This window comes from Buteo buteo, chromosome 8 (assembly GCF_964188355.1).
Source record: "Buteo buteo chromosome 8, bButBut1.hap1.1, whole genome shotgun sequence".
Taxonomy (NCBI): domain Eukaryota; kingdom Metazoa; phylum Chordata; class Aves; order Accipitriformes; family Accipitridae; genus Buteo; species Buteo buteo.
The window spans coordinates 19,553,157-19,580,279 of NC_134178.1; the positions used below are offsets into that span (position 1 = coordinate 19,553,157).

Consider the following 27,123-nt stretch of genomic DNA (forward strand, 5'->3'; position numbering starts at 1 on the left):
TGAGCCAAATATGGGTTATGACTGTGTTGTAACTGAGTAGTCCGGTGCTGTCAAAGCCTTTTCATATCACTCTCCTGAGCATGTTAGACAGCAGAGTGAGAACAGAGTACAATGTTATGTCCTTGCGACTGAATTCAAACAGCTCTCTAAGCTTTCTTCATAACTAAGATCTACATTCAGATTCTGTTTCTGCTCCTAGATTTCTATCACTTCATACTGTGCTAATACAGTGTTTCTATTTCTTGGGTGATGATACTGCATCTTTTATGAATAATATACAAAATCCAAAACTCAGGGCAGGTTACACGTGGTTTCAAGCAGAACCCTGAAAATAAATGGTGACTGAATGAAGTGAATAATGAGGAAAGTTAATAGTTCTGAATTGTGTTAAGTTTGGGGTTTTTAATAATCCAGATGGAAACAAGTTCAGGAACAGAGTAGAGATGAAGGACAGAGATTGAATTGCCGTAATTTGGTGCAAAGAGATGGCATTAAGACAATGAAAAATTAGAAATCATGTCATGGTGAGCATCTAAGTCTTTCCTGACAAAGCTTTAGTCAGTGTTGCAAGGAAGAGTTCATTGTGAGTAATGGAATAAGTTTATTTAAAATAAATATTTCCCCATTGTAATTTCCAGTTTTCTCTCATAAATGGGACTGAATGGTCAGGGCTGTTTGATGCGAGAAACTTGCATCAAGCAACATTTCATCTTCCACCTTGACACCTTCAGGCTTTTTTCTCACTTGTACTTCCAACTGCTGTCAAAGCGTCACAATTTATAACCCTTTCAGTGGGATTTGTAAACCAGCCTTTGGACTGTTGCTGTGTCACTTCTGTATGTTTCATTTAGATTTTGATTGGAATATGTTCTCTTAGAATAAGAAATGAGTGCAGACCTTGTTGTAATTGAGACAAATTTGCTTTTTTTATCATACATATATATGCACACACGATAGATACCTAGATCTATCTTATATACCTATTACCTGTCTTATCTCTATATATTTATTACATATCCCTATATATAAAGTACATAGATATAAAACTTTTCCTTCATATATCTAATCAAAGATTCCTAAATATTTTAAATAAAAGAGCTCACAGGGGTGTATATAGAGTAGTTTTGTTTGTAAGATATCCCTTTTATTTCTGTCATTTTCATGTTTGTCACTGAACATTTAATTTACTATTCTAGTCCGTTTTGTTCCTCATAAAGCAGTTTAATATCTGAAGAGATGAGCTCAAGAATAACTTCATAAATTTTGTATCCTTTAAGAATAGGAGCTGTAATTGCATTTCAATCCATTTCTGAAGTTCCAGGCAAATACTGATTTATTTTTTTTTTCCCCCCTCTCTCCCCTCCCATAGAAGTGCATGCAAAAGGAAATTGAAAGGCTCCTTTTATGGCACTTGTACTTCAACTGCAGATGAAGAGCCAAGCGATTTGTTGTTCTTTTACACTGACTCACTCATATTTCTTGCTGCCTCTTCAGCTTCCCAGCTGTATTTAAACTGTGTGCACTGGAACCAGAAATACTCTTAAAATTTAGTCATAGAAAAAAAAAAATTACTTATTTCTCATGCAGCGGTAGGTGGTAGTTCAAATTTTGTGTGTGTATTCATACATATATGAGCATATGTTTGTGTGTATATAAATATATATATATGTGTGTGTGCCTTAGTCCTAAGCTGATCGTGAGGGAGGAAGGAGGAGGAAGGAATTGAAAAGTAGGGGGACACTTTCCTAATGCTAAATTCCCCATATTCTCTGCTATTAAAGCACCTCTGTTTGAAGTGCTTACTTAAGTCTACTTTGTTTCACCTTACATGGGTGATCTCACACTGACAATGTTTGCTTGGTCTTGAAGCTTTCCAAAGAGTTTAAAATCCTTTGGTGTGTAAGTACATCCTTGGCATGACACTGCGTGAAGGGAAGAGAAGGGGCTGGTAGCTCGTGCACCGAGTAATGCCGACCCCGCTGCTCAGCAGCTGTGACACAAAGCTGTCTGTCGGAGGAGGTCTGTGCTCTTCATGGAGCCCCTCTCTGGGCAGGGAAGGGGTATGCTATTAGCACATCAGTTGGGCAAAGTATCAGTTGAAGTATTTTCCTCACTCAGGAATTGTGATAGCTTTTACTTGGGTCAGATCAACTGAGCACACGTTGTTGGTGTCCTCAGTTGACAGCTTTTAACGCACACAGGGTGCACTCCAAATCATGAGAGACATGCTGTATGTTTCAAGGGGGGGGCACTCGGGCATTCTGGGGAATTCTTGTGTTTGCTTTGCCAGTCGTTTCTGTGGCCGCTGCTACAAGTACTTTGTTCATGCAAAGATATGAAAATCAGAAGACAGGAGCCGGTCCTTTAGGAGAAGGATTTCGTGCCATTACTCTGCTATGGGTTTGTGGCAGGAATTCCACAGCATTCTTTTTGCAGCGGTTACTGGGTCAACATTTTTTACCCATTTCTACCCAGAAGTCATGATTTCTGGCTAAAATTAGTTGCCAATACCACGAGTGCTGCAGTAATTGCTCTTCTGTTTTTTTGTTTCATTAAGGTCTGTGTTTGGTTCTGTTGTACAGTTAAGGCCTTTTAGATGCTTTTGCCATGCATATCTCAGTATCTTCAGTATTTAGAATTGCCAAGTGGTTCAGCTAGAACATAACCCATTCCTCACACCGAAGCAGAAACCAGTCTGCTGTAAACGACCCCAGCTGCAGCATTTCATGTTCCGCGTTTCTCACGTCTGGCTGTGGAGCCTTCTGCTTCGTAGCTGTTAGTTTGTGTTGTCCTGCCTGTGCCCGATACCTCTCCTGGAGAGGGAAACCTCCAGGCTGGCTGCTTCACGCTCCCATCTCTGTAAAATGACATTGGAAAATGTTGGGCACAAACCCCAGTAAGTGGGTGGTGGCATGGTGACTGCCATGTGACTGGGCACGTGAGCCTTCGGAAGGGCTGTGGCTGCTTTAAGATGCCCAAGTCAAAGTGAAGGTGACATGTTCGAGGTAGAGGTCCCAACCTGAAAAGCAAATGATTATATCCTCATTTCTCAAAACATCTGTCATGACAAAGCAGAATCCAACAAATGTAGGTGATGTATTTTGAAGTAACTTTGTCTCAAACTATTCAGGTCTTAATTTTAAAATATTTGCATTTATGATTCTGAATATTTAGAGGAAGCCACATTCCAGCCATTCATTTTGTAAACGCCCTTTTTCAGACTGTCTTTTGTTTTTACCCCCAACAGTTGTCTCTGGAGCACTGCATTTTCTTTTTTGTTTTGTCGCAGGTGTTTTCTTCTGCACAGGAGGAAGCAAAGCTTAGCAGCACATTGTATCCCTGCCATCAGAGGGCACATGGAGGCAGCTTGGGCTGTGGTGCCATCACAGATGGATGGTCTTCTTACCCAGTGTCTGACAACCACCTGGGTCTGGGCATAAAAGCATGTGGCTTGCCTCATGGTGTGGCTTGTTGACAGTACTTGGGGAAAGGCAGCAGGGTGTATTTTGGTGACAAGTGTGATATACCCCCTTTTTGTTCATGAGGCCAAGAGGCAGGATCTGCCCATGCTTTTGAAATTGCATGATGTCATGCTCGTCCCGAAATAGCATATAACTCTGACTGAGAGGTCATGAGCATTTTTCAGCAGTGGCATTCCTTGCTGTTAAAATTTACCTTGAAGACTGCCTGAGGGACAGCCAGATGCAGGTGCTGGCTTTCAGTATAGCTGCAGAGCTCTCCCTGCATAGCTACAACTCAGTCAAGTGACCTGCAACCTCTGGCTGCACTTGAGACTCGGCACAGCCTCGTGGCCCTCCTGCCTGGACCTGGGCACTTGCTGGAAGCTTTGGTGTCCTTGATGTCCAAGGTTGAACATCTTTAGGAGTGATGGCCAAGCTGGAAACTTCCAGGTTTTCTCTGTCTACATCAGTCTCATACTTGCCTCTCCTCATCTTCCTGTCACTGTGCGTGAGACCTCCCAGGCTTTCCTTGCCACCAAGGAAACACGCTGCTGTCATTTTCCTTCTTTCACAGCAGGAAAACTGAGGCACAATAAGTCTCATTGTTGAAGGTTATATAGAAAGCTTTTCTTTAAGTCCCATGGATCAGGAGCAGAAGATAGTGCCTTAACTTCACCCAAGACTCATTTTTCTAGACAATCTGAATATATTTTCAAGGTCCAAAATAGGAGATTTAATTTCTCATTGTTTTTTCCTCAGCAGGTTAGGCCAAATTAATTTTGTCTTTTTGGTGGATAAAATGTATGTTCAAGCTGATGTAATGATTGGGTAGTGTTGCAAATGTCGCATTGTAGGCATTAGTGTATTTTATACGGGTTTGGTTTACAGTTTCTCATAAACTTCTGCCAAGCAAAGTTTTGTGGTTTGTTTATACTTGCCATTAAGATAGTTAATACGGTAGGTTTTTTACTACAATAGATAACCCAAAAGGGCGCAGTCCACTTTGTGCTGATAATTAGGCATCTGTGAAGTAAAACTAAAATAAATTTGTGCTATATAGCATGGTAATCATGTTGTTCTCTGGTTTTGCAACCCTGTACCACACTGAGCTTAAGGATGAGTGCTCATCTCCCAGATGCTGCGGAAAAAATAGTTGAAGTACTGTATCCTTTTTGACTCCATACAGAGCTTTTTTTTTTTGTCAGTGGTATGTGGAAAACCTGACTTTTTTCTTAATTGCCTCCTCCAACTCCAGTCCAAGAAATCCTGAAAGTCTCTTAAAACTTGTCAATTTTTTCTAATGGTGAAAGCAGCATTGTATATGTGCCTGTTATGCTGAATTGTTTCCAGGTGAGCCCCTATGTTTTGAATTATGAGTCTTTTTCTAGCGTTTGGGGAAGAGCAGTCGGGCCTGACAGAATTGCTTTGCTGAGTAATGTGTTAGAGATCCTCACTTGACATGGAGGAAGCATACATTTAATTTCTTTCGCTTTCCAGCTCTTTTTATATCTTTAGTGGTACAAAGATGTCAACACATGTTTTACTTAGTGTCTTCCCTTCAGAAATGTCTGCGAGTTAACCTCAACATCAAATTAGTTACAATTGGAATTCCCCAGAGTGCTGTTATTAAATCAGGCTGTCACAAGGTGTGTTTAAATTGGCCATGGTCGTATAGTGCCCTGACCTGATAGAACAACACACTGGGTCCTTGTGGTATGTCACGCTACTGCCTTGACATAAAGTAGGCAGACAGGCAGTTGGGATGTCTGCCTGTGGCATGTGTTTGTGAAAAACACCAAAGTCTAAATAGTGACACATAAGCAAGTAAATTTAGTAGTATACAAGAGTCAGGATAAGAATTTTAAGAGTCAAATTTAATGGGGCTTAGTCATTTCTATACTTGGAAAATTTTCCTTTTGCAAGTGTGGCTTTGACTAGCTGCTGCTTAATTCCCTTTGTCTGGGTCTCTGTGTGCCAGAGCAGTGGGAGATTTAATGCAGGCAAGAGTTGGAAAGCTGTTGATGTTTTAATTGTGAATGCAGGTGAAAGCAGATAAATGCTACAAACGCCGTGGCTGTTCTTTAGTGTTCTCTATGCTCATGGTGTTCATTGACACAGACTGTCCAAAACACAGAATCTTCTTGCCCCTTTCTCCCCTTTACCTCTCCATGTGTTCATCTCACCCTTCTTTTTCCCTTGCTCATCTCTTTATCCACCACCAGAAAACGTATTTGGAAATTGTCGTGGTTTAACCCCAGCCGGCAACTAAGCACCACACAGCTGCTCGCTCACCTCCCTCACAGTGGGATGGGGGAGAGAATCAGAAGGGTAGAAGTGAGAAAACTAGTGGGCTGAGACAAAGACAGTTTAATAAGCAAAGCAAAAGCCACGCACACAAGCAAAGTAAAACAAGGAATTCATTCACTGCTTCCCATCGGCAGGCAGGTGTTCAGCCATCTCCAGGAAAGCAGGGCTCCATCACCCGTAACAGTTACTTGGGAAGACAAACGCCATCACTCCAGTGTACCCCTCCCTCCTCCTCCTTCCCCCACCTCTATATGCTGAGCATGATGTCATATGGTCTGGGATACCACTTTGGTCAGTTGGGGTGAGCTGTCCCAGCTGTGTCACCTCCCAACTCCTTGTGCACCCCCAGCCTACTCACTGGTGGGGTGGGGTGGGGTGAGAATCAGAAAAGGCCTTGGCTCTGTGTAAGCACTGCTCAGCAATAGCTAAAACGTCCTGGAAAGAGCGTTGATAATTCAGGGATAAATCCCAAACGTAGCCCCATACTAGCTACTATGAAGAAAATTAACTCTATCCCAGCCAAAACCAGCACAGAAATACAGCATGAAAGAATAGCCAGGCATATTTCTGGCCATTGCATGTTAATTGACCAGGGAGATTAAGAAAAAGCAACCAAAATGCTCTAATCTTCCTTATCTATTGCTCTGATGGGTAGTTTAGTCTCTCTGGCATTGGAACTACAGCTGGAAGAAACAAACACAGCTTGAACATGGAGAAGAAACTTGGCAAGACTAGGAGGATTAAGGTGGTGGTGTTGATATGTATTGCCTCCTCCCATTTCAAAGATAGGTTTCTGTGTTGCATCCCCAGAAAGCCTTAAGGGACAGGCTTTCAGCCATACACTTGTCTTGGTGTCAGCAGCTGGGTGTCCTTCGTTTAAGTATACGTGCAGGGAGGCTGGCTTCTGACTGCTGGAGTAAACCCCTGCTGTGGCCATGTGGACCCTGGGGTGTCAGTGTCCCCATGCAGTGGGGAAGTGCTGCATGGCTGAGGAAGAGTCAGGCCCCAAATGCTGTCTGGATATGGAGCGTTGTTGGTGAAGGAATCATGGAGGGGCCAGATCTTTCTGAGATTCTTACTACTTAAATACTTCAACTTCTACCTGTTTTCTCACACTCGTATCTAGTCTGTAGTGTCATTGTGTTTCTTGACCATTCTTCCCTCCCTTTTCTCCTCCTCTTCCATTATTCTTACTGTTAATGTTGTCTTGTGGCACTGAGTCAAAACTCTTAGGCTTAATTGGAATTCCAGCTCTGAGCCCAAAAGATTTGTCTGAAGAACATAGAAATGGGATATCTGGAGTCCTTTTGAAATTTTTGCTCTTCTAAAGCTAAAAAAGTGTTATTGATCAGGAAAAAGGAGGGTGCCGAGGCTAAATTCTTCATTGGAAATACGCTCGCTGGAGGAAAAAGAAAATTAACCTTTTGTCTCTGTTGAGTATTCATCTGTTTTCAAGCCATCTTGTCACTGATATTAAAATCAACAAGTTCTCATTGGTGTAAGCTTTTTCATTAAATTGGAAAGTCAGTTTCTAAAGTTTCAGTGAGAAGTGCTCCAGTGGGAATCTCCGAAATGATTCCTTAAAAAAAACCAAACCCAAAACATTAAAAAAAAAAAAAAAAAAAAAAAATCTACCCCCTACTCTCCAAGCACTTGAGCTAGTAAAGCTGAACCAGACGTGAAGCTGGACGAAGGGTCTGCACTGCAGGTTCTGACTTAGCAGGAAATGACTTGCATTTGGATGGATAAAAAGATTTCCCTTTTTCCATGCTGTGCAGACTGAGCTTTAGGCTGTTCATACCCCTGAAAATTTAAGGAGCACTGAACCTTGTGCCAGCAGTGGTGTGCGAGTTGCAGTGGTACAGGGTCTTCTTGGTGGGGAGCTCAGTCGTCCGTGACACAGGAGTACAGAAGGCTGCAGCCAGAGGCAGTATTCTCATCAGCTGTCCTAATACAAATTGTTCCTAATTGGGAGTCAGTGCCCTAAAATGAACACTAGGAATTACAAACTTGCTTAAGCGTTTTTCTTGCTTTTTTCCCCTCCTTTGAAGTTTGCCATCAGTATAGGTTAATGCCAATTATTGAAATAGATGAATTTTGCACTACATGAATTGTTCATCACTGAATTGGTATTTTAGAGAAACTGAATTAATTTGGGGAGGTAGTGTGGAAGGTGTTCTGATTTCTTGCAATATAACATTTCAGCTAATTGGTCGGAAGTTCATATTTTCCTGATTTTTGTAGTAGAACTGTTAGAAATGGAACTAAAGTGCTTCTCACCTGTACAGCTTATCTAAGAACTTCTGTGGTTTTATAAGTATTTTAACAATAAAACCTAATTGCTTTTCTTTCTAAATTAAACTAGGCATCACTAAATTGTAGGCATCATGTTACTGCCTATGTTGAATAACTCCAGAAGTATTTTGTCCTATTCACATATTTTATATGCTGTTAGCATATTCTGTGTCTCACATTCTTTCATTAATTGGGTTTGTCTCTCATGTTGGCTGTTACTTAATATTTGGGTAGTTTATGATATATTTTTAATAACAATTTTTTTTCTTTTTAACGTGGAGGTTGTTAAAATAAAATTCAGAAAGCATAGATACACCAGAGCATTAATGACTCTAGAAAGACTGGTAAGTTGGATTTCTCCTTGGGACAAGTAAAGTTAGAATGGAATTGATGAAACAGCACATTGCTTTGAGAGGTAATTACAGCGATGCTGAGCTGGCAAATCCAATCACCATTTGAGTATAAAGCATTAACTGAAGTGATGGATGAGGCTATGGGTGGAGAGAATTAATCTAATTGAGGAAGCAATGAGTAGAAGATAGCCAGGCTTTCATGACCCCTGATGAAAGCAGTTTGGTAGCTGTGCAGGCTACCTATATGACTTAAGTGAATGTTGAGCTTGTTTGAGGAGGTTATGGCACCAAACCTGTACATTTAGTAGAAGGTTGACTTGCAGAGAAGGGTTAAATTTTTTTGACCTCGCAAAACAGAGCCATCAGCTGCCATGTTTTCCTTAAGTAATAGGCAAAAACTTTACAAGTGACAACTTAAAATTTTTGCTTATAATGACTTTTGATGACTGAAATGTGGGAGGGAAAGGTTCTCTATGTATATTCATGTAGTAATCAACTCAAGAAACCCTTCCGATGTGTCTGCGAGATGTTCTGAGAAGTCCTTGTGACATCATGATATATACCACCCCATTTCAAGCGCTGTACTATTTATAAAGCATGAAAAAAATGGGAAGTGAGAAATTTACAGCTGGGTTTTTCAACATGTCACACCAGCATGACTGTGTGCCAGTGGATGCATAGCTGGATATCCCTTCATAAAGTTATCCAGCAGTTCCCGCTCTATTTTACCTTTCAGTGATACATGTAGCAGTAGTTTTTGTGGTCTGCACTAGAAGTAAGAGCTCAGCATTGGGGTCGTTTGTGGAAATTTAAGAATTGCACCTCTTGTGAGGCTGTGGTATTAACAGCACAGTGTAGTAAAGCATTTTCTGTAGTAAATACTTTTTTTCTTTTGCCTTCTAACAAAGGCAACTCACTTCAAATACATGGGTGAAACAGGAATAGCGTATGGAGGGGGGGGGGGATGTGTCCTGACAGAAAATGTTTCTAATCTTGAATGCAAATGTTTTGGCTTTGGTTACATGACAACAAGCCCTTTCTTCACATGGGTTCTCTATTTTGATCACTTCTGAGGAAAAAATAACACTCAAATTGTGACCTGAGTGAAGAAGAAAAGGTTAAAACAATAAAATGCTGACCTGGAGAACTGGATCTATGCTTGCTTCTGCCGTGAAAGTCTTCTGCTAGGCTTGGCATGCTGTGGCCACCATAAAAAGCTTGGTACAAAAGGTACTGCTTTTTCTTCTGACTGCATGAGTGGAGGTAATCTGCTCTGCAGAAGTCCTGGCCTCTTGCAGCTGCTGCTGGTGGCAGCTGTATTTTAAAAGTTTAAGATGGCATATTCTCTGAAAAATGTTATTCAATGTCTTAAATTGAACATCCAGAGTTATTACATACTTCTGGTATTTTTTTGTCCACTTTCCCAATTGTAAAACAAAGTTAGTGTTCCAGTTTTACTTTGTTGTTGTTGTGTGATGGTACCAAGACGATGAATTCCATAAACAGGGCAAGTACTTGGTTTGGTACAGAGTTCACACGGTCTGCCTCAGAGAAGCTGTAGGGTAGCAGGCTGGACAAAGAGACACTGAATAGTCCATTCTGAGTACGGCAGAAGTTTTGTGGAAGCAAACATGTTGTAAATCCAGATCTTTCTGCTGATTCCTAAGCTGGCTGAAATAGGGCTGCGCAGGTGACCTTCATCTGCCTCTTCCATCACATTCAGTCTTAATGCATTTCTGATGTCAGGATTTTGAACTTAATATTTATCCAGTGTCATCAGGCTCACAGAGCCTAATTTTGTGTGTTTTCAGATATGTTTACTTTTCTAGTTTTTAAGTTTCTCTTTAGCAAAAATAATCAAAGTGAGAAAGAATATGGGTTAAATATATTATTACCCCATCCTTCTCTAAAAATGACATACGTCTTGCTGAATCCTCCATCTTCCAAAGAAAACTGTCAGAACAGTAACACCAGCAAAGACTTTGTTTCGTAGAGAAAACTACGTCAGTTTTGAAAAAGTATTCTCGCATATCAGTCAACAGCTACCTTCTGTGAATGCACAAGGTCAAATGTTACATGCTACCTCATACACCCGTCTTTCTAAGCAGGTCAGCTGTGGAAAGAAACTCCTAACAGTATAAAGTATACCTTCTTGTTTAATTATGGGGAAAAAGATAAATGTATCTGTTGGAGGCAGTAGGGCAAGGAATGCGTGTTTGGTTTTTATAAATGTTCTATTTAAAAGTTAGAATAAAATATTTGTAGTGCAACTTTTTTTGCTTTCTATCAGTTAATGAAACCAGGCACATTTTTTGTATTGTTTTTGTATAAAAGGTTAAAAAAAACCACAGTAAAAGGAGCGAAACAGGCTGCTTTTGAGTTCTTAGACCTTATCAAACAACTGAATTATGTGCTTCAGACTATGTGACACTTCTTGAAATAGCTTATTTCAATATTTTTTTTCTATTAGGAAATGTGAAAATAAACAATTGCAACCTCTTCAGTAGAGGAAAACAAAAAGGAAAATAATTAGAAGTGGCAAAATGAATGTCTGAAAAATGCTAGGCAATATGAATTGCTTGTCCTGACTTGCTGTGCAATGGAAGGTGCCCATCTGAGTTCTAAAAAGTTTGTCTCTTAATAGGTGTTTATATGTGTCCGAATATCATGTTATTTCTTTTTGTTGTGAGATACCTGATTTACTAACGTAGTATAATCCAAGCCTAGTGAAACTAAAGAAGGCAGTTTTTAAGCACTTTGTACTTTTGTGGTCACTTAACAGATGAACCAGAAACACTATTGCTGAGGTCCCTTGTGGGTCAGACTTTCAATTCTGTACATCACTGTGATTTTTCCAGACTATGATGCCAATAAGCCATTTAAAAGATCAGTTACATAGACTGGAGGTCTGGCATAACCCTTTTCTTTCCTGGTTCTATGCCTAATCTCACAACTGCAGTGCAATTTAATTCTCGCCCTGCTGTCCATTCCCACCCCCACCATACTTCAGGAAAATAGACCTTTTTGGTATAACTCCCTACTCCTAGACTTTCAAGGTGACTGCTGAAATCTTCATTTCACAGTTGGTTTTGACTTCCTTTCCTCTCTTCTACTCCATGCAAAATTACTTTGGTAGTTCTTGTTTAAATTTACTACCTGGATACTCAGTTTCACATAGTTAGTGTACTCGACTTAGTCTTGAAGTTGGCTTGTGTACCAAAGTCAAAGTTAAATAACAGAAGTTACAGTGAGCTGGGTGCTCATGTGCTAAAGTGCATTGTTGGCTTAGTTTTTAGCTTTAAGTAGTTCCTGTGTTGACTTATGTGTTTAATTAGCAGCACTATTCAGAGGAGTGTGCTGGTGGGATCAAACCCGGTTCCTGAGAAATCTCATCCTTTTGTCAGAAGAACTTTTTCTAGCATGCAAGGTTTGGAAAAATGTTAGGTGGAAAATACCCAGGCCTCTGATGTGCAGGTTTGCTGAGGGAGAGTTTGGTTCATTGCCTGTTAGCTTTCTGACTTGCTTTTAACCAGAAACCTGGTAATTAGGCCATTCCAAATGCACTCATCTTCCTGTTTGGATTCCAAGTGTGTGTCCTACTCTTGTAGTTTGCTTTGTGGTTTTGTTTTGCATTGTCCTTTAAGGCATTAACTCTTACGGCATGTAGAGGTTCATGGTTGTATCTGTCCATTTCCACTCCCACAGTTAAGAACTTTGTGCTCTGGAGCTTTCCTGTACGCAGGGATAAATAGGTATCTGTGCTCATCATTAATCATCTGCTGGAAGCAAAGCTAGACCTAGGCCGAATACTTGACAAGCCAGTCCCATCACATGTTCCCTGGAGCACATTTGGGGGAGCTGTAGAGGCTATAGAGGGGTGCGGGTTTTGTGCTTTTGGGAACCTGAAGCACAAGAGGCTGGAAATCGGGATGATGGCACCTGCAGTAGTAAAGGTTATGGATGCATAAGTTACTATCAGCTCAGCCTGTTAGGCTGAAAGAGCACAGGCTGCAAGTTATGTGCAGCAATTGCTTCTCCTGTGTTAATTTCCACAACTGTCTAGAGCCAACATATATTGCCTTCCTCTCTGTAGGCAGACAGCAGCTTCTTGCTACTACTGATTTGGTTCCTCTCCTGGAATTAGCTTTCCCCAGCTTTTTGCTCAGGCTTGATGGCTGGTAAAAACCACAGTGCAGCTAGAATCTATTTGCAATAAAATACAGTTGGAAAGTGTAGTGAAGGCAAATCTTTCCAGATATTAAAATGTCTGTCTTGAACGCCTTTTCATTCTTTTTCACCCACTGATGGAGTATATGTTTTTGTTTGAGTTACTTGGCAAAGTCATGGTTTAAATACATTCAAATGGATGAACATTTATTGCAGACAAACGTGAGCCGCTTCCCAGTATCAGTAATTAGTCCATAGTTATTTGTCATCCTAAACTGAAAGCTTTGCCACATATTTGTGTGAAGGTAATAGTTGCAGACTGAAACCTCTTCTTAAAATGTACCTTATGCTGCGGCCCCATGAGTTCTGAAACACTGTTAGAAAGAAAAGTCATCTTTCTTGTCATCTGTGTTCTGCCTCTGTGCCTGTTGCAGGTTATTGGAATACAGTAAGGAAACTTTCATTTACTAACTTCTTCTTAATTCTTGAACTGTAAGAGGTAGCAGAGATCCCTTTCCTTTACCTTTCCTTCAGTTTTATCTTCACAAAGTAACAGGACAATGCACGCTTCTGAGTGAAGTAAATAAATAATACATTGGTGCCAGCTCTTATTGCAGTGACATTGAGAAGAGGAAGTTATTAGATACACATTACAGATCCATGGTTTAAACATTGCTTGTAACTATGTACTTAGATGTGTACTAGCAGGAGCTGTATGGTGGTATGTGTTTTAAAACCAAAAATATGCCCATTGGAGTGGTTGGTACATTTCTGTTGGAGTCAGTGGAACCAATTACCTCTTAAGGCTGCCTGGAACCCCAGTGTGTCTGTGGCATCGGAAAGAGAGCTGAAACCACCAAACTTCAAATACCCCCTTTCACCAGACACGGGAGCGTAGCTGATTTGTATTAATGACCCAGTGTGCTGCTTGGGACGCTCAAGGGAAGCATCATTTCCATGGTAGGGAGAATGGATTTTAATATCCCATATGTGAGGAGGTAGAAGCAGAAGGTTCAAAGCCATGATGACTTCTGTGTCCACCATGAAAGGAAAGTGCTGGCCCTCCTTGCCAAAAGTCTCCACTGACAAGAGATTGAGATATACTAATGTTGTAGGGGAGGTTGCAAGTATTTTCATAGCTACATTCAAACCTAAAAATTTACCTCCGTTGTTTACTGCTGAACTGTTAAATTCAGATGGTGATGATGACAATAGGGCTTTACAAATCTGTGAACTTGTCAGTGCATCAAGTAATTTTTTTGAGCAGCCTTTGAAAAATCCTGTCAGCAGCACCACTAAGCTAAGGTGAAATGTCAACAATTTCTTCTAAATGAGACGCTGTAGTCTGTGGTGCTAATAAAACCCTGGCTGGGACAGTATCAAGGGAATATACAGAAAAAGCTGTCAAGGTATCGTGGTTCCAGGAGAAACAAGACCAAGTCATGCCTGTTTACCAAAGAAGGTAAAATGTGATAATAAAACCAGGAAGTAAGCACACTTGCTACGTATATTAAATAAAACTCCAAGACTTCTGTTGCAAACAAAGACAGTGGGTAGACTTCACGTATTTTTAGTATTAGCAAAAGTATGATGTCTTGTAAGAAACATGAAAAGTATTAGCATCCACATTCAGTTGGTAGTAAACATTTGTTTGAAAACAGTGGATTTAAACTGATTACTGAGGTGAAAGGTGAAACAGCGCTGTGGTGGTGCTAACTGAGAAATGTGAATGGTACCAGAGCACTTAGCATGACAGAGAGAAACAGCTCTGCGGACAGTGCAACAGGGAGGGTTTTGCCCCCATTTGAAGAGTTGATGCTTTATGCTGGATGTTGTAGTATAAGTTAATTCCCTTCTCTGTTATTCTCCATCGTCCTTCTTGCGTGCATGCTCTTTGAAGAAGAGCTAGGATGATAACAGTGGTTATCATATCATATGCTTAACCAAGCATATTTTTTCATGTTTCTTACAAGATGTAGTACCTTTGCTAATACTAAAAATATGTAAAGTCCACCCGCTGTCTTTGTTCAGAACAGAAGCACATCAAAATGCAATATTTGTTTATACTAAACCTGCATCTTCAAGCATGAGGCTCAAAGTCCCCTGATTGCTGACAAATACTGGGAGACCTCCTCCTTCCCTGTGGTCCCCAGCCCCTGAGGAGCACTGCTAACAGACTACTTGGCATTGTTGATTTTCTCATGCCTGTCATAACCATGTCATAACCATGGCCTCTTGAGGAGATGTGGTCATCTTCTGCTTGCACTGTTGAGCAGTTACTGTGATTGACTCTTAGGAGTGCATGAATTAGTGGGTAGCTTTGATATCTAATGTGAAACTGTTGCTGTTGTTACTGTTAGGCTTTGCTAGGATACATCCCTGACTGTTGTGTATTCATGCTGTTTGGTGTGTTATACTATGTGGTATAGATGAGCATGATTAAACCATCAGAATAATGCCAGTCCAGTTAGTTTCTGGTATTTGGCTTCAGGAAAGAAGCTTGTTAAGAGAATGTAAAACACTTCATCTCCCCGTCCCTTTCTCTTTGGAAGACGGTACTATAGGGGAAGATGCTAACTCATCTTTGTATAAATAAAAATAAAATAAAGTACACAGCTGGGAAAATAATTACTTTTAGAGAAAACCTGGCATACTTCTTTAGAACCTGAGTATAGCTTCACAGTTCTATACAAGAGAGTTTTTAAAACTGTTAAATACGGAAATGACCTTCTAAAGCCTAATTTCAGGTGTCTTAATTCTGTAAGTATATAGCAAGGCTTTCAATTCCATTTAGGTATCTAAATCTAAGGCAAAAACACTTCTATTTTCGTTGTTCCTTTTTCTTGAAACTTGCAATAAAATATAATCCTGTGAGATACTACTCTTGTGATTGAGTCCTGCAGATTATGTTGCTAGCAGAAATATGATTTTTCTAGGAGTGATCAAAACAGTAGAAAGAATATTCTAGAACATTTTTGTGCAAGCTTTTTAGAATATTTCCAGGAGCCTGATCCCATAAACTGTTATAGTCTTCCATCACTTCTGGCTTTTTTTATGTTCTCAGATGTCTAGTTCTTCAGCAAGCAGCAAGTCATAAAGGGGATGTAGGTGGGGGCTACCTTTTAAGTGTTTACTTCTGGTGAGTTACTGGAGAGGAAACCAGGGCGCACTGTAATGGCAGGCACAGCCAACCAGTGCACACAGAGAACTGTCATCTTTCGTCCTGTCCCCTTCACCATCACACCCCCCAAAAAAAGGGAGGGGGTGCGAGGGAGGAAGCGTAGCTTGGCTTTGATGCTGAGAATTTCCCAGCAGACTGCTGTGGACTGACATACCCGAGTTGATTGCTTTTGTGTAGCTAAAAACAGATGGATATTGGATGCATGCATACAAATCATGTTTGAGGTGGCCTTCCATGTGACTAATTGATTTTACTTTGTTTGTTTCATTAGGTTGTTTTTGTTGTTCTTTTTTAACTTCATAAGCTTGCCAGTATCTGAGAGTGATCATTCATGTGAAAAGAGGAGGAAAAATAATTGCACTTTTTTTAAAGCATGCTGTGTTTGTAGCTTAGGTGAGAGAAAGACAGAGAGCAGCTTGCTTTAATGTTGAAAGGCATATGGTGTCTGATGCTCTTGATCAAAATCTGGATGTCTTATACACAGTGTGCCTTGTTTAAATGTCTGTAGCTAGCCAACACTAGAAGCCCCTTAACCTGGAGATCAGAAACAGATACTGGACTTTACAAATCCACCTCACTCTTGCAGTTGAAAGGTGATGGTGTACATATAGCATTTATTTCATGCTCATAAAAAGGTGAAATACTTGATAAGAAAAATAAAAACAGAAGAAATACATTGTTCAGAAAGGAGTTTCTAAAAACAACATTGGAAATTTCAGATATACTGAAATTAGATTTCCAGGAGAAAACCGAAGAGTGGAGATGGTGAAATTTCTAAGCCAATTCTTAGAAATAAAGAAAAATTAAGAGAAGAACTCAGTGGTTTTGTGCCCCTTCTTAAGTCTTTCTCCCATGTAAATGGAAATGGGTCATCCCTTACGCAGACTCTTCTGCAAGGTAGCTTTTACCACATCCATTTGTATAACCTACCTGGTCTTCCCCCAGTGGAAAGCTTCACTATTACTTTAAGTCCCTTGTGTTTCTGGAGGCCAAATATTTTGGGGAGAAGGGAACAAGGGATTCACTCTTGTTTGTATAAAGACTTAACTTTCTTCTAGTAGAGTCAGGCTTGTGACATACAAGGATTTTATCAATATTTCTTAATACCCTATTAAGAAAAATCATACTGTCCTCCTTTTTGCTCTGAGTTCACTTGCACAGTTGTAGTAGGCAGCATATTATGAAATGAAATATTACAGGCTTGGTCTCAAAAATGAGGTGAAGGAGAGAAGTTGTTAATTTCACCTAAAAGGCTGTTCAAGCATATGCGATGATATGAAAAAGATGCAAAGCCACTTGTGTATGAAGGTGACAAAAAGTCACTGCATGTTTGAATATTTAAAGATCATTTATTCATTAGTAGCAGATTTCAAGTAGAAGATCAGATTTAACAAACCCAAAACCTTGCCACAGCTGGGCACTGAGTTAGAAGGCATTTCAAAATTAACAGTGGCAGTAGCCAAGCATACATTTTTTGGCCTGTTTCCTATATCATTCAGAACAAAGAGTAACCCCAGAAAATTCTTGACACATTAAGCCACCAAATGCATTTGATAGTCAACTTCACTATTTCCTCCTATCGTCCAAGACTGATTAAAGTCCTGAGGATTTTAGGCAGCTATATGAATTTAAAGCACTATGATGGATAACAATATTTAGCCCAATAGTTTGATATTTCTTTGTGAGAGTAGGGGTGCATGTGTTGCCATTCTAACACACGTCAGTACCATGAGTCTTTTTATGGAGGCCGTACACATCAGTTGTACAGCAGTGTTGGTAGTGCAGAACATCTCAGCTGAGCTTGCTGTGCTGGAGATAAAACCTCAAAGACAAAAACTATCAACAGTCAGCTAAGCGTGAATTGCAGCATCATGTGTCAACTGTCTCTGTCCTGTCCTTTGTGAAAACAGACAGCTCTGCATGCAATTCCATTCACACAACGTTTTTAACAACAGAACAAAAAACTCAGCAGTCAGTGTAGACAATTCCCCGTCAGTTCAACGCTTGGTAGTCCTCTGCAAAAGGCATGCGAGGTAGTCCACAGCTGGCCTCTGGATGAGGTGTCTCCTGGGTGAGCAGGTCCTGAGGAACTCTCTTGCTTCTGCGTACCTACCAGCTGAGTGCATTTTGAGCTAATTTGAGCTTCTTTCAAAATAAAAATTGATTTGTTGATAGTAGCGTGGAGCAAGCATGTTTGGAGTGTTATTCAGCTGTCAAAATATTGTATTGCTGATGGGTATTCTTTTGCCATCCCTGTGCAAAAGGAGGAGCTCCAGTCTGGCATCTTGCTAGTTTTCTCACTGCATTGCTAATGTTTACTTTTGGGGGTTTTTTTAGCATTTCTGATTTTTCACTCGTTGGGACGTTCTGGAGTCTCTGATTCTTTCTTTTTTATTTAAAGGGGAGGGAGGAAGATAGAGAGACAGGTAACTTCTTGTCTTTACAGAGTTTCTGAACTTGTTCTCTCTTGTTATCTTGAAATCATTTTGTTGCTGACACATCATTATCATTTTCTTCATTTAGCGATGATAAAATAGTAGAAGAACAACCAGAGGAAGATGAGGAGCTAACCGTTGTGGAAGATGAAGATGCTGATGATGATGATGATGACGGTGATGAAATTGAAGAAGAGACAGAGGAAGAGTATGAGGAGGCAACTGAAAGAACTACCAGTATTGCAACCACTACCACCACAACTACAGAGTCTGTGGAAGAGGTTGTCAGAGGTAAATTCATGGGCATTTATCTTGGGACTGGAAAACTGATCCTGCTGCTTTGCATGTTTGCCCTTTACAACAAAAAATGTTCCAAACAGCAAAATACCCTAAGTTGCAGCATTGTCGTGCTTTGGCTTCTGTAATTTTCACATTGAATCCCTACCCCTTTCCCATTACAAATATTCTTTGGAGGTGTCTGTCTATGAAGTGTGGTTGTTGTGTATGATGCAGATAGAAGCAGAAGGGTTGGTTTTATTTTAAAGTAGCACTAAATAAAATTTGATGCAATATGTAGCAAATACCACAGCAAAAGTATGTGTGTGGGTTATCCTGTGCATGTGTTGCAGAAGGATAGGGAGTGTCAATTCAAAGCAGAAGGTAGCACTAGCCGGTTTTGTCTCTTATATTAACAGCAGTGATTAGTAATTTTGTGTGATTTCTGTTAGAAACCTCTTTCCAATATTTCTCCATGAACTAGTAATTCAGTAAAATTAAGTGAATTTAGAAAAAACTATGCAGAAAAGTGAACCTAACTAATGAGTTGTACTGGGGGGGAGGAGGAGATAGGAGTGCATTTCCCAAAAAGGAAAACATGGAGTGAAAAAGAACTCTTCATTTCTAAAATCTGTTTTTCATGTTATTTTGTAGTTATTAACATAACTGCATTTTAAACTTTGAATTTTACCCTAGTCTATGAACAACATAGCAACTTAATATCTTTAAATGCCACATTTCTTGTACAATACATATTTGAATGAATTATCCTTATATTTCTATTTTAATAAGTACAATTCGATGTGGTTTAAATCTCAGTAAGATAGATGCTAATTTTTCTACAGTGCTTACATCTTTACCAATAAGTGCTGGAGATGATGGCAGAAAATGAAATTAAAGGCTACAGTTAAAAAGAAAGGAGTTGGGACATGCAGGAGACTGAGGAAAAACGGCAGCGATTGGGGCGGTCGAGAAACGAGGCAGAAAATGTCTGGCCTGTCTCCTTTCCTCTCCCCTTGCTTTCCCACCCCCTGCCTCTGGGGATGCTTGGGACTGAAGTGCCAGCAGAGTCCCCCATTTTGCATGTGGCAGCATCCTTTTCTCTTGAACTGTGGTGCCAATGTTTAGCAGAGCAGGTGTGGAGCAGAGGGCTGCCGGCTACGATTCATCACACGTGCCAAGGACAGAAGGGTGCCCAGGGTATGCTTTGGAAAAAGCAGAGTTACTTCATTTACATTTTTCTGTTCAGTCTGCATGCACATAAGCTCGCTAATCAAAAGCGCTAATGCTTCGCTAAAATCACTTGCTAATGTTTCTTTCTAAGGCTGGCAATGCAGTCTTGTGCTTTTCTGTCATATATAACTGTGTTGAGTGTTTTGCTCAGTTATTGGAAAGCCATTTCAGTGAGGAGGGGGTGGGAGGAGATTATGTTTAAATCTTTAAACCAATTAAATATATTTCCATATGTGAGCTTTCACCACCTGGGGATAGAATGTCCTGTTCTCGCCGGTAAATGAATATTGAGAGAGAGAGAAAAAAAAAAAGTAGTACACTTGACTTTAATGGGATTTTGGATGAGTGGAAATGAGGACAAATTAGGTAGAACGTGTTTCTTTACTGAGGTTGACATTTCGAAGAGGTTAAGATATTTAGCCTTCAGGAAAGTAGTGTGTAATAATATGAATGTAAAATACAAGAGAGATGAGGCAAACTATTGAAGCCATCTCTTAAAAATCCTTTAGAAATGTATACACTTGCTAGCTGATAATGAAATGCTATTGTCCTCTTTTTCCCAAGTCTAAAATTTCCCACCTTGGGTGACTGTCAGTAAAATACGTGTTGCTGCAAGTGAGATGAGGGCAATCTGTTACCAATACAAGTCTTCAGCACAGTTCTGCCACAGCCCTTTGGGCTTTCTGACCTCCAGCTGTCCCGTCGAGACTGTCCCTGAGTGTGTGTAAATGGCATCTGACAGAGCTGCACTATGCAAAATGCTTGCTTATTTTTAAATGTAGAAGTGTCCAAATAACTTAGAGCCTTGGCCCTTGCTTTTACTTCCTTTGCTGCACTTGTGAGAAGGCTTCCTACAGGGCCCCTGTCCTCCTGATGCAGCCAGCAGATCCAGCATAGGAACTTCAGTGGTGAACATCTGCTGTTGCCTTGCTGTTGCAAACATCTGCTGTTGTCGCTGTCAGTGCAAACAAAAGAAGCAGAGGTACCCTGTAGACAATGTATGTATTAAGAAGTGGTCTATCCTATGGAGACACCTTGAAAGCCTGAAAGTGTTGGAGTTTCATTCTCATGGACATGAGCTCTGCTCAGGCTGCTTTTCTCAAGCATTACTAAGTGCAGTTCATAAAATGTATCCTAGGACGCTCTTCACAGACACTTTACAGCCAGTTTTATGTATGCTTTATGAAGCTGTGACTAATATTATGTCATTAGCATTAAAGAGCACAGTGAGTGGGTTTGTCCAATTTGAGAGGAGTTGCTTGTCGTGTGTGAAATCAACAAAGAGCAGCTCTTCAAAACCATAAATTAGGATCTAAATTTGGGCTGGTCGTGAGCCCTTTCTCCCCCAAATCAATGGAACAATTGCCGTCAACTAGAAGTAATTGAAAAGCATAAATGTGATGTTATACTTTAAGGATACTTGAGCTATTGTACAATCAATTTGTCAGGCAATTTTATTTCTATGCGTATTTTAATGAATCGTGATCAAAGTAGCCATAGCAGAACTGCTTGCAAACTTATTTCCAGAGAATGGGAGAGGTCATTGGCACGAGGACAATCTTTTCATTCAGTTTCTGCAGCAACCATATTTTGACAAGCTATAGTGGTTATTCAAAAATGTGAATCAGTTTTTCCTAGCATGGTACTTGCCAGTATTCACTTTCCTGCCTTTTGTGAAGGATCATCTCTACTCTTAGTTCATATGGAGTAGGGCAGCAAACCCAGTTTAAACTTTGATGCACTCTTGCTGAAGTTCAGATGTTAAATCCAGCTGATTGCGGGTCTGATGTTGCAGGGATCTAAAGAGTGAAATTAATGTCAGGTCAATGTTTTTCACCTTTCATCACCGGGAGATGTTATCACTGAATTTGTGCTGAAGAAAGTGTGGCTCGGTTATGAAGCTCTGCAGGAGAACTTTGGCTCTTGACTTTTGTCTCTATATGGAGCAAAGGAGGTGACTCTGCTGCCCGGATTTAAGCAAGGGAGCAGTTTGATTTCTACTGCCATCGTTGCAGCATCACGAGTGTTACAGAGCTGCTCCTGAGGCATCCGGGCTCCAGGTGATTCTTCCAGTGTGTGACCAAAGCAAGCAGGAGCGCTGCTCCCCATCATGTGCAATTGTTTGTGATTTCGTTTCTGCTGTCCTTCAGCACAGTAGGTGACGAGAAAAATCAGTCTCTCTTGACGTACAACAAAGAATAAGCAATTTCAGCTTAGTGCCTCCCATCAACATAGCAGTCAATCAGGTCTCATTTAAAGGAGAGCAGCGGGGTCAGCGCAGCAGCCTGGCAGAAAACACTTGGCAGCTTCTTCACATACCTATCAGCAGATGCGGGGGATTCAGCAGCATAAGCTTGACCTGCCTCGTCTAGCGTATAATGTTGCCCTTTAGCAATTGGTTTTGCTTTCTGTAATTCAGCTGGATTTCTTTGAACAGTTAGGAAAGAATTTAAGCAGTCCTGCTTGACGTGACATTTTGACTGTGTCTACAATCTGGAGTTGCAAGCGAGAGACCATATGCTTGTTTCCTAGCAAGAGAAAAGTAGCCTGATGTTTGTATGGTAGCTCTTAGCTTTATTGATCTAGCATGGGGTTTTTTTGCTGAAGATTTTTATGTCTAAAAGACTTTAAATCCATTCACTGACAGCTACCATCTATTCTAAGGCAAGGGAGGTTAACCCTGATTACTAGACATATCAGCTGTAAATTTGGGGATAATATTAGTAGCATATGCTGGATTAATTGGGCTTTTTTTCACCCTCCATAGATTTGGCCCACTTTCTTCTTTGAAAGGTTATTATCTTTCTTTTAAAGTAGTAGTTCCTTGTTCTTCATTTGCTTCAAGACTATGCAGTATACTTTAGTTGGAAAAAGATAATGTGTGATCATATTCCATATTAAGATCCATAGGTTGCTATATGAAGAATACACATTGTGATAACTCTACTTTTTTTTTTGTTAGGAGATCTTCATTAAGAATGATAATCTGCTCTAACATATGAACAAGAGCTGATAAAGTTAACCTAATGGATTTGCATTAAAGTGACTGATAGCTTTTGATAGACATTATAATTTAAAGCACAGCTATTCCACCATGATATAATACTTCAAGATATGTTGCAATTAGAAAAAATCTTTTTTTATGATCTAGTAATCTTGTTGATGGAAAAGCAATGTATTATTATTTTGGGTCAGGGGCAAAGGTACCAAAATACTAAACACAGTAATAGTAGTGTTTTATGTAAGGTTGGAGGGCGGAGTGTGGTTTCATTTGAAATATATCCTGCCAGAAGAAATCCCCCAAGAATCTGTTTCCCTAGAGAAAATGTTGGTTTACTATATTGAAGCAGTAATTAATTGAATATTTTGTTTTGCGGTATAAAAAGACTGGAATGTGCTTCTGTGCTAATCTTCATGAACACTCACATATTCATTCACAATGTTAGCATAACCATGATGTGGAAATGATACCTTTTCTAAAATACACATAAATTATGAAATTTTATTGACCTACATTTAAAATCAAGCTGGGCTTTTTGTTTGGATTCTGGCCATCAGCAGTAACTATATGGCACCTTGGTTCAAAATGTAGTTGTGTTGTGCACAAGTAAATAGAAAACGTATTTTTACGTATTTGTTCCACTTGGGAATTATAAGGCTTTGTATTCTAGCCAAGTATACAATTAATTTTTTTTTCATATTCCAAATATTCCCCTCCAGTAACTTAAGAATAAACATTAAAGAGAGAAATTCAATCTCAATTGTACAGGATAGAAATCACAATTTTAGGGTATTTAACAGTTTTAGAAGAGCTGTTCTTCAGTATTGCATTTAAAGTCATCATTTTGCTTTTTTCTTTTAACTTTCTCTGTAGAAAGTATTTTGGCAATTTTGTAGCTTGTGCACCAACTTTATTCCTAGAGCATGTGCCAACTTCACAGCTGTCTTCTAATTCCAAAAACCTCTTCTGAAGTCAGCTTTTGTCTTTGAATACTCAAACTAAAATTTGGCTGCCTCTTCTAACCATATATTCAGAATGAGGAAATTTTGTTTCAGTGAAATTATCTTTAAATATTCCCTTTTGATTAATTCATTGAGCAAAACAGTATTGTGCCTTTTTGGAACATGAACAGCATAACTAAAAGAAAAACAGAGTGCATTTACTCTTGTCTAATTTTGCTCAGCTAGTTAAAAAATGGAGACTAATATGGGTACATGTGTATTAATATCCTCAAACTATAGCTCTCAGATCCTGAAGACACGAAAGCCAAAATTACTCCAGTTGTAATATTGTATATACTACCGCATGATAAAGTGGAGCATGTATGTCACTATATGTATTTGAGAGGTTTATTCCTTTGGCCTCACCTGCATTAATCAATTACTCTGTTCTTCAGTGAAATACCAATGGTAAACTGTAAGATTGTGAGCCCATATACCTAAGCAGCTAAGTGGTTTAGGTCGTTGTTTAAGACTTGTTCAGGTCCCCTGTGATTATGATACACAAATTAAACTGACAGCAACATAGACAAAGCAAACACGTACCAGTGCTAGTGAGTTGGTTCATACCACCAGTATGATTTATTTGTATGTACTTGACAATATCAACTTCAAGTTTGAAGGGCTGTTAGTATAGAAAGAGTCATCAATACAATGTATTTTCCATTACCATGGCTAAATTAAAAAACTTGTAATATTTGTAAGCCACCATGACGGCATCTTTCTACTGTAGCGTTAGGGTAAAGAGGTTTTTCAGAGGTGTAAACTAAACATAGGACCAACTTCCAAGACAGGTCAGAGTTGGTAGTCTTAACTCCTCCTGTTTGTCCTTTTTTTTCTTAAATCTCTTCAAATTTAATTTCTGGTTTAAAGTTTGGGACTGGCTGTGCCAGCATTTAAATGAGCTTAGTTCTCATGATCATGTAAATAAATTCAAATCCTGAAGAAAATACTGAGTAACCTTGATGTTTACAGTGAAAGAAGTATGTAAATGTAGCTTTAATTTCCACACACACCCCCCCCTCCAGCCATTAGAAGTTTAAATTCTGTTTCAGAATCCTCAATTGAAAATGTTGTTGTTCACAGAGTAAGTGTTAGTCCCATGTGGAAAAAAAACCATGGAGTTGAGATTTTGAAATAAAGCAATTATAGTTTCACTTTGATTTGAAATGGGTTTTCTTCAAGGAACAGAAAAAAAAAAACAATTTATATGGTAATGAAAAAATTTAAAATGCTATTCAGAACTATATTTTATATTTCCCTCTGTAAAAACTGGTCATCAAAAGTATCTAAAATGTTTGCACATAAATTCTAATTAGCTCTCCTTAGAGCATTTTGGTAAGTGAGTATTTATGGAAGTACTTTGTGTAAAGCCACTATAAATCAATGTCTACATACTTGAAGAGTGTGTATTTCGTAGGGTGCTGAAGTCTGTGCTTTTCAAAGAAACAATAGCATAGTCAGTGCCGATGTTTAGTGTAACTGATTAGTTTTCAGTATATCACTATAACTATTAATTTAAAAGCAACTCAAAAAGCTTTGCCACAGCACTCTCCTTTAGGAAATGATGTACCTGCTTGGTTAGGAACAACTCTTCTAGCATCGAGAGGCTGGAATAAGTATCAGAAGCTTGGAATGAGGAAAGTTGAATTATACTTTCCTGATTATCTCAAAAAGAATTTGCCATTTCAGAGAAGGAAGGTATTGGCAACTGTAATCTTTGGTTTAGGGCACAGAGAAGATAAAGAGAAATTTTACTATTGAAGAAGGAGGGTTTCAAAACTGTAAGAGTCTGAAAACAGAATTTAGACCACTTATGAACCTGGGTTGTGGCAAAGACTTGTCCTCTTTAATTTTAGCCAGTTTCATGGAGCCATTGGCAAAAATGCATCTTTGGAGGGGGGAGAGAGTGAGCAAGTTCCTTAAAGAAAGCAAAGCTCACCATTAATGCTGTACTGGATACAAATTATTTGTGGTATCAAGTAAAATTGAATTACACAGTTGCAAAAAGTAACTCATCTTTTAATCAGTTTTCAGCAATAAGATTAATATATGAAGCAAAGACAGCTTTGAATTTTTTGATGAATCATTTAGCAGTTTATGCTGCCTGCCTGCTGCTAATATCTGAAAATACCGTAGCTCATCCATCATAGGCATTAATTGCTACACTTAGTACCAGTGGAAGGGGAAATGGTATTTGGATTAATAGCCCAAGAAAACCTGTTGAATTTCCCATCTTGGCACTTCATTTCCCCATGTTCTCAGGTGAGATGGTACAACTGAGGGTCAAATGCAGTGGCTTTTTTCTGTAAGGACAAGATACGGAGAGGCATTGGAGGAACAACTGGCCCACCAAAAGGAGTGGTGGGACCACTTCCCAGGCATTGAAGCTGGTTTAAAAATGTAACTTCGGCCAAAGCAGGGGTGAAGGAACGATACTCTGAGTCCTCCACAGAGAACAGGCAATGGTGGACAGTGACGGTGACACTGGGAAAGGGATGACAGCAGCAAGAAGTTTCCTAGGCTGGACCAGCAACATGCTTCCCTTAAACACAGCAATCATGAAACAGTAACCCAGAGCATTTGTCTCCTCTCTTGTTTAATCTTCATTTGGGTCATAAACTGTTTACACAGTAGACCATTTCTCTCTGCAGTGAAATAATTGCCATTTAGGTCTCACCGATAGCAGTACAGTTGGCTGTGCAGACGGGAGGGAAGGATGTCCTTCCACTGCCCTGCACTGTCAGCACCAGCCTGGTGGGAGATGACAGGTCAGGCAGGAGGCAGGTCCCTGGCCACAACACTGGGCTGCAGTGCTTCAGGCTTGCTCTTTTTAATATGTTACCCTGTGGTTTCCTGAAAGCTTGTTCAAGTGCATCTTCATGAGTATAAATGACTTTAGTTTCCAAAGAGCCAATTCCTTATTATCACTGGCATCAGTTATTTGATGGGCAATTACCTTTGCTTTTGCACATGCAAAAAAAACCACAAACCTCTGCTGCTATTTCTATGAGAGGAGTATCTATAGGAAATTTCAGATCATATCTGTGAACTGTTCGCATCCTGATAACATTTAACAATGCGAAATGAAATAAATCAGACTTTATAAGAGAACTAGTATTTGAGGGAAACCTAGAAGGTGCTTACTGTGTGGATAGAGGTCAGCCCATAGCCAACATTAACTAAGAAAGACTGACTTGTTGAGACCTTTGTGTTTTTTGAAATGACATTTCCTGTCAGCAAAAATTCTCTTGATTATACCTGTCTCTTTAATGTCAAGAGTCACTATTCATTTTTAATTGACATATGGCAGCTCTTCCGAGGCTGTGCAAAGTTGGCTTTACATGAAGATTTGACTATAATTGGACAGCAGGGCTGGATTTGATTTTAAAATAAATCAGAAGAAACACTTGTAT

General features: G+C 39.6%; 1 protein-coding gene across 4 annotated transcripts in view; it reads left to right on the forward strand.

Annotated features, from left to right (window-relative positions):
* The window catches only part of APP (amyloid beta precursor protein), a 234,430-nt gene that overhangs the window by 113,402 nt on the left and 93,905 nt on the right, over positions 1-27,123 (forward strand). For all 4 annotated transcript variants that reach the window (XM_075033881.1, XM_075033883.1, XM_075033879.1 and 1 more), the window contains exon 6: positions 18,288-18,490. In XM_075033881.1, the coding sequence (XP_074889982.1) occupies positions 18,288-18,490 (203 nt within the window). The remainder of the gene's footprint in view (positions 1-18,287; positions 18,491-27,123) is intronic.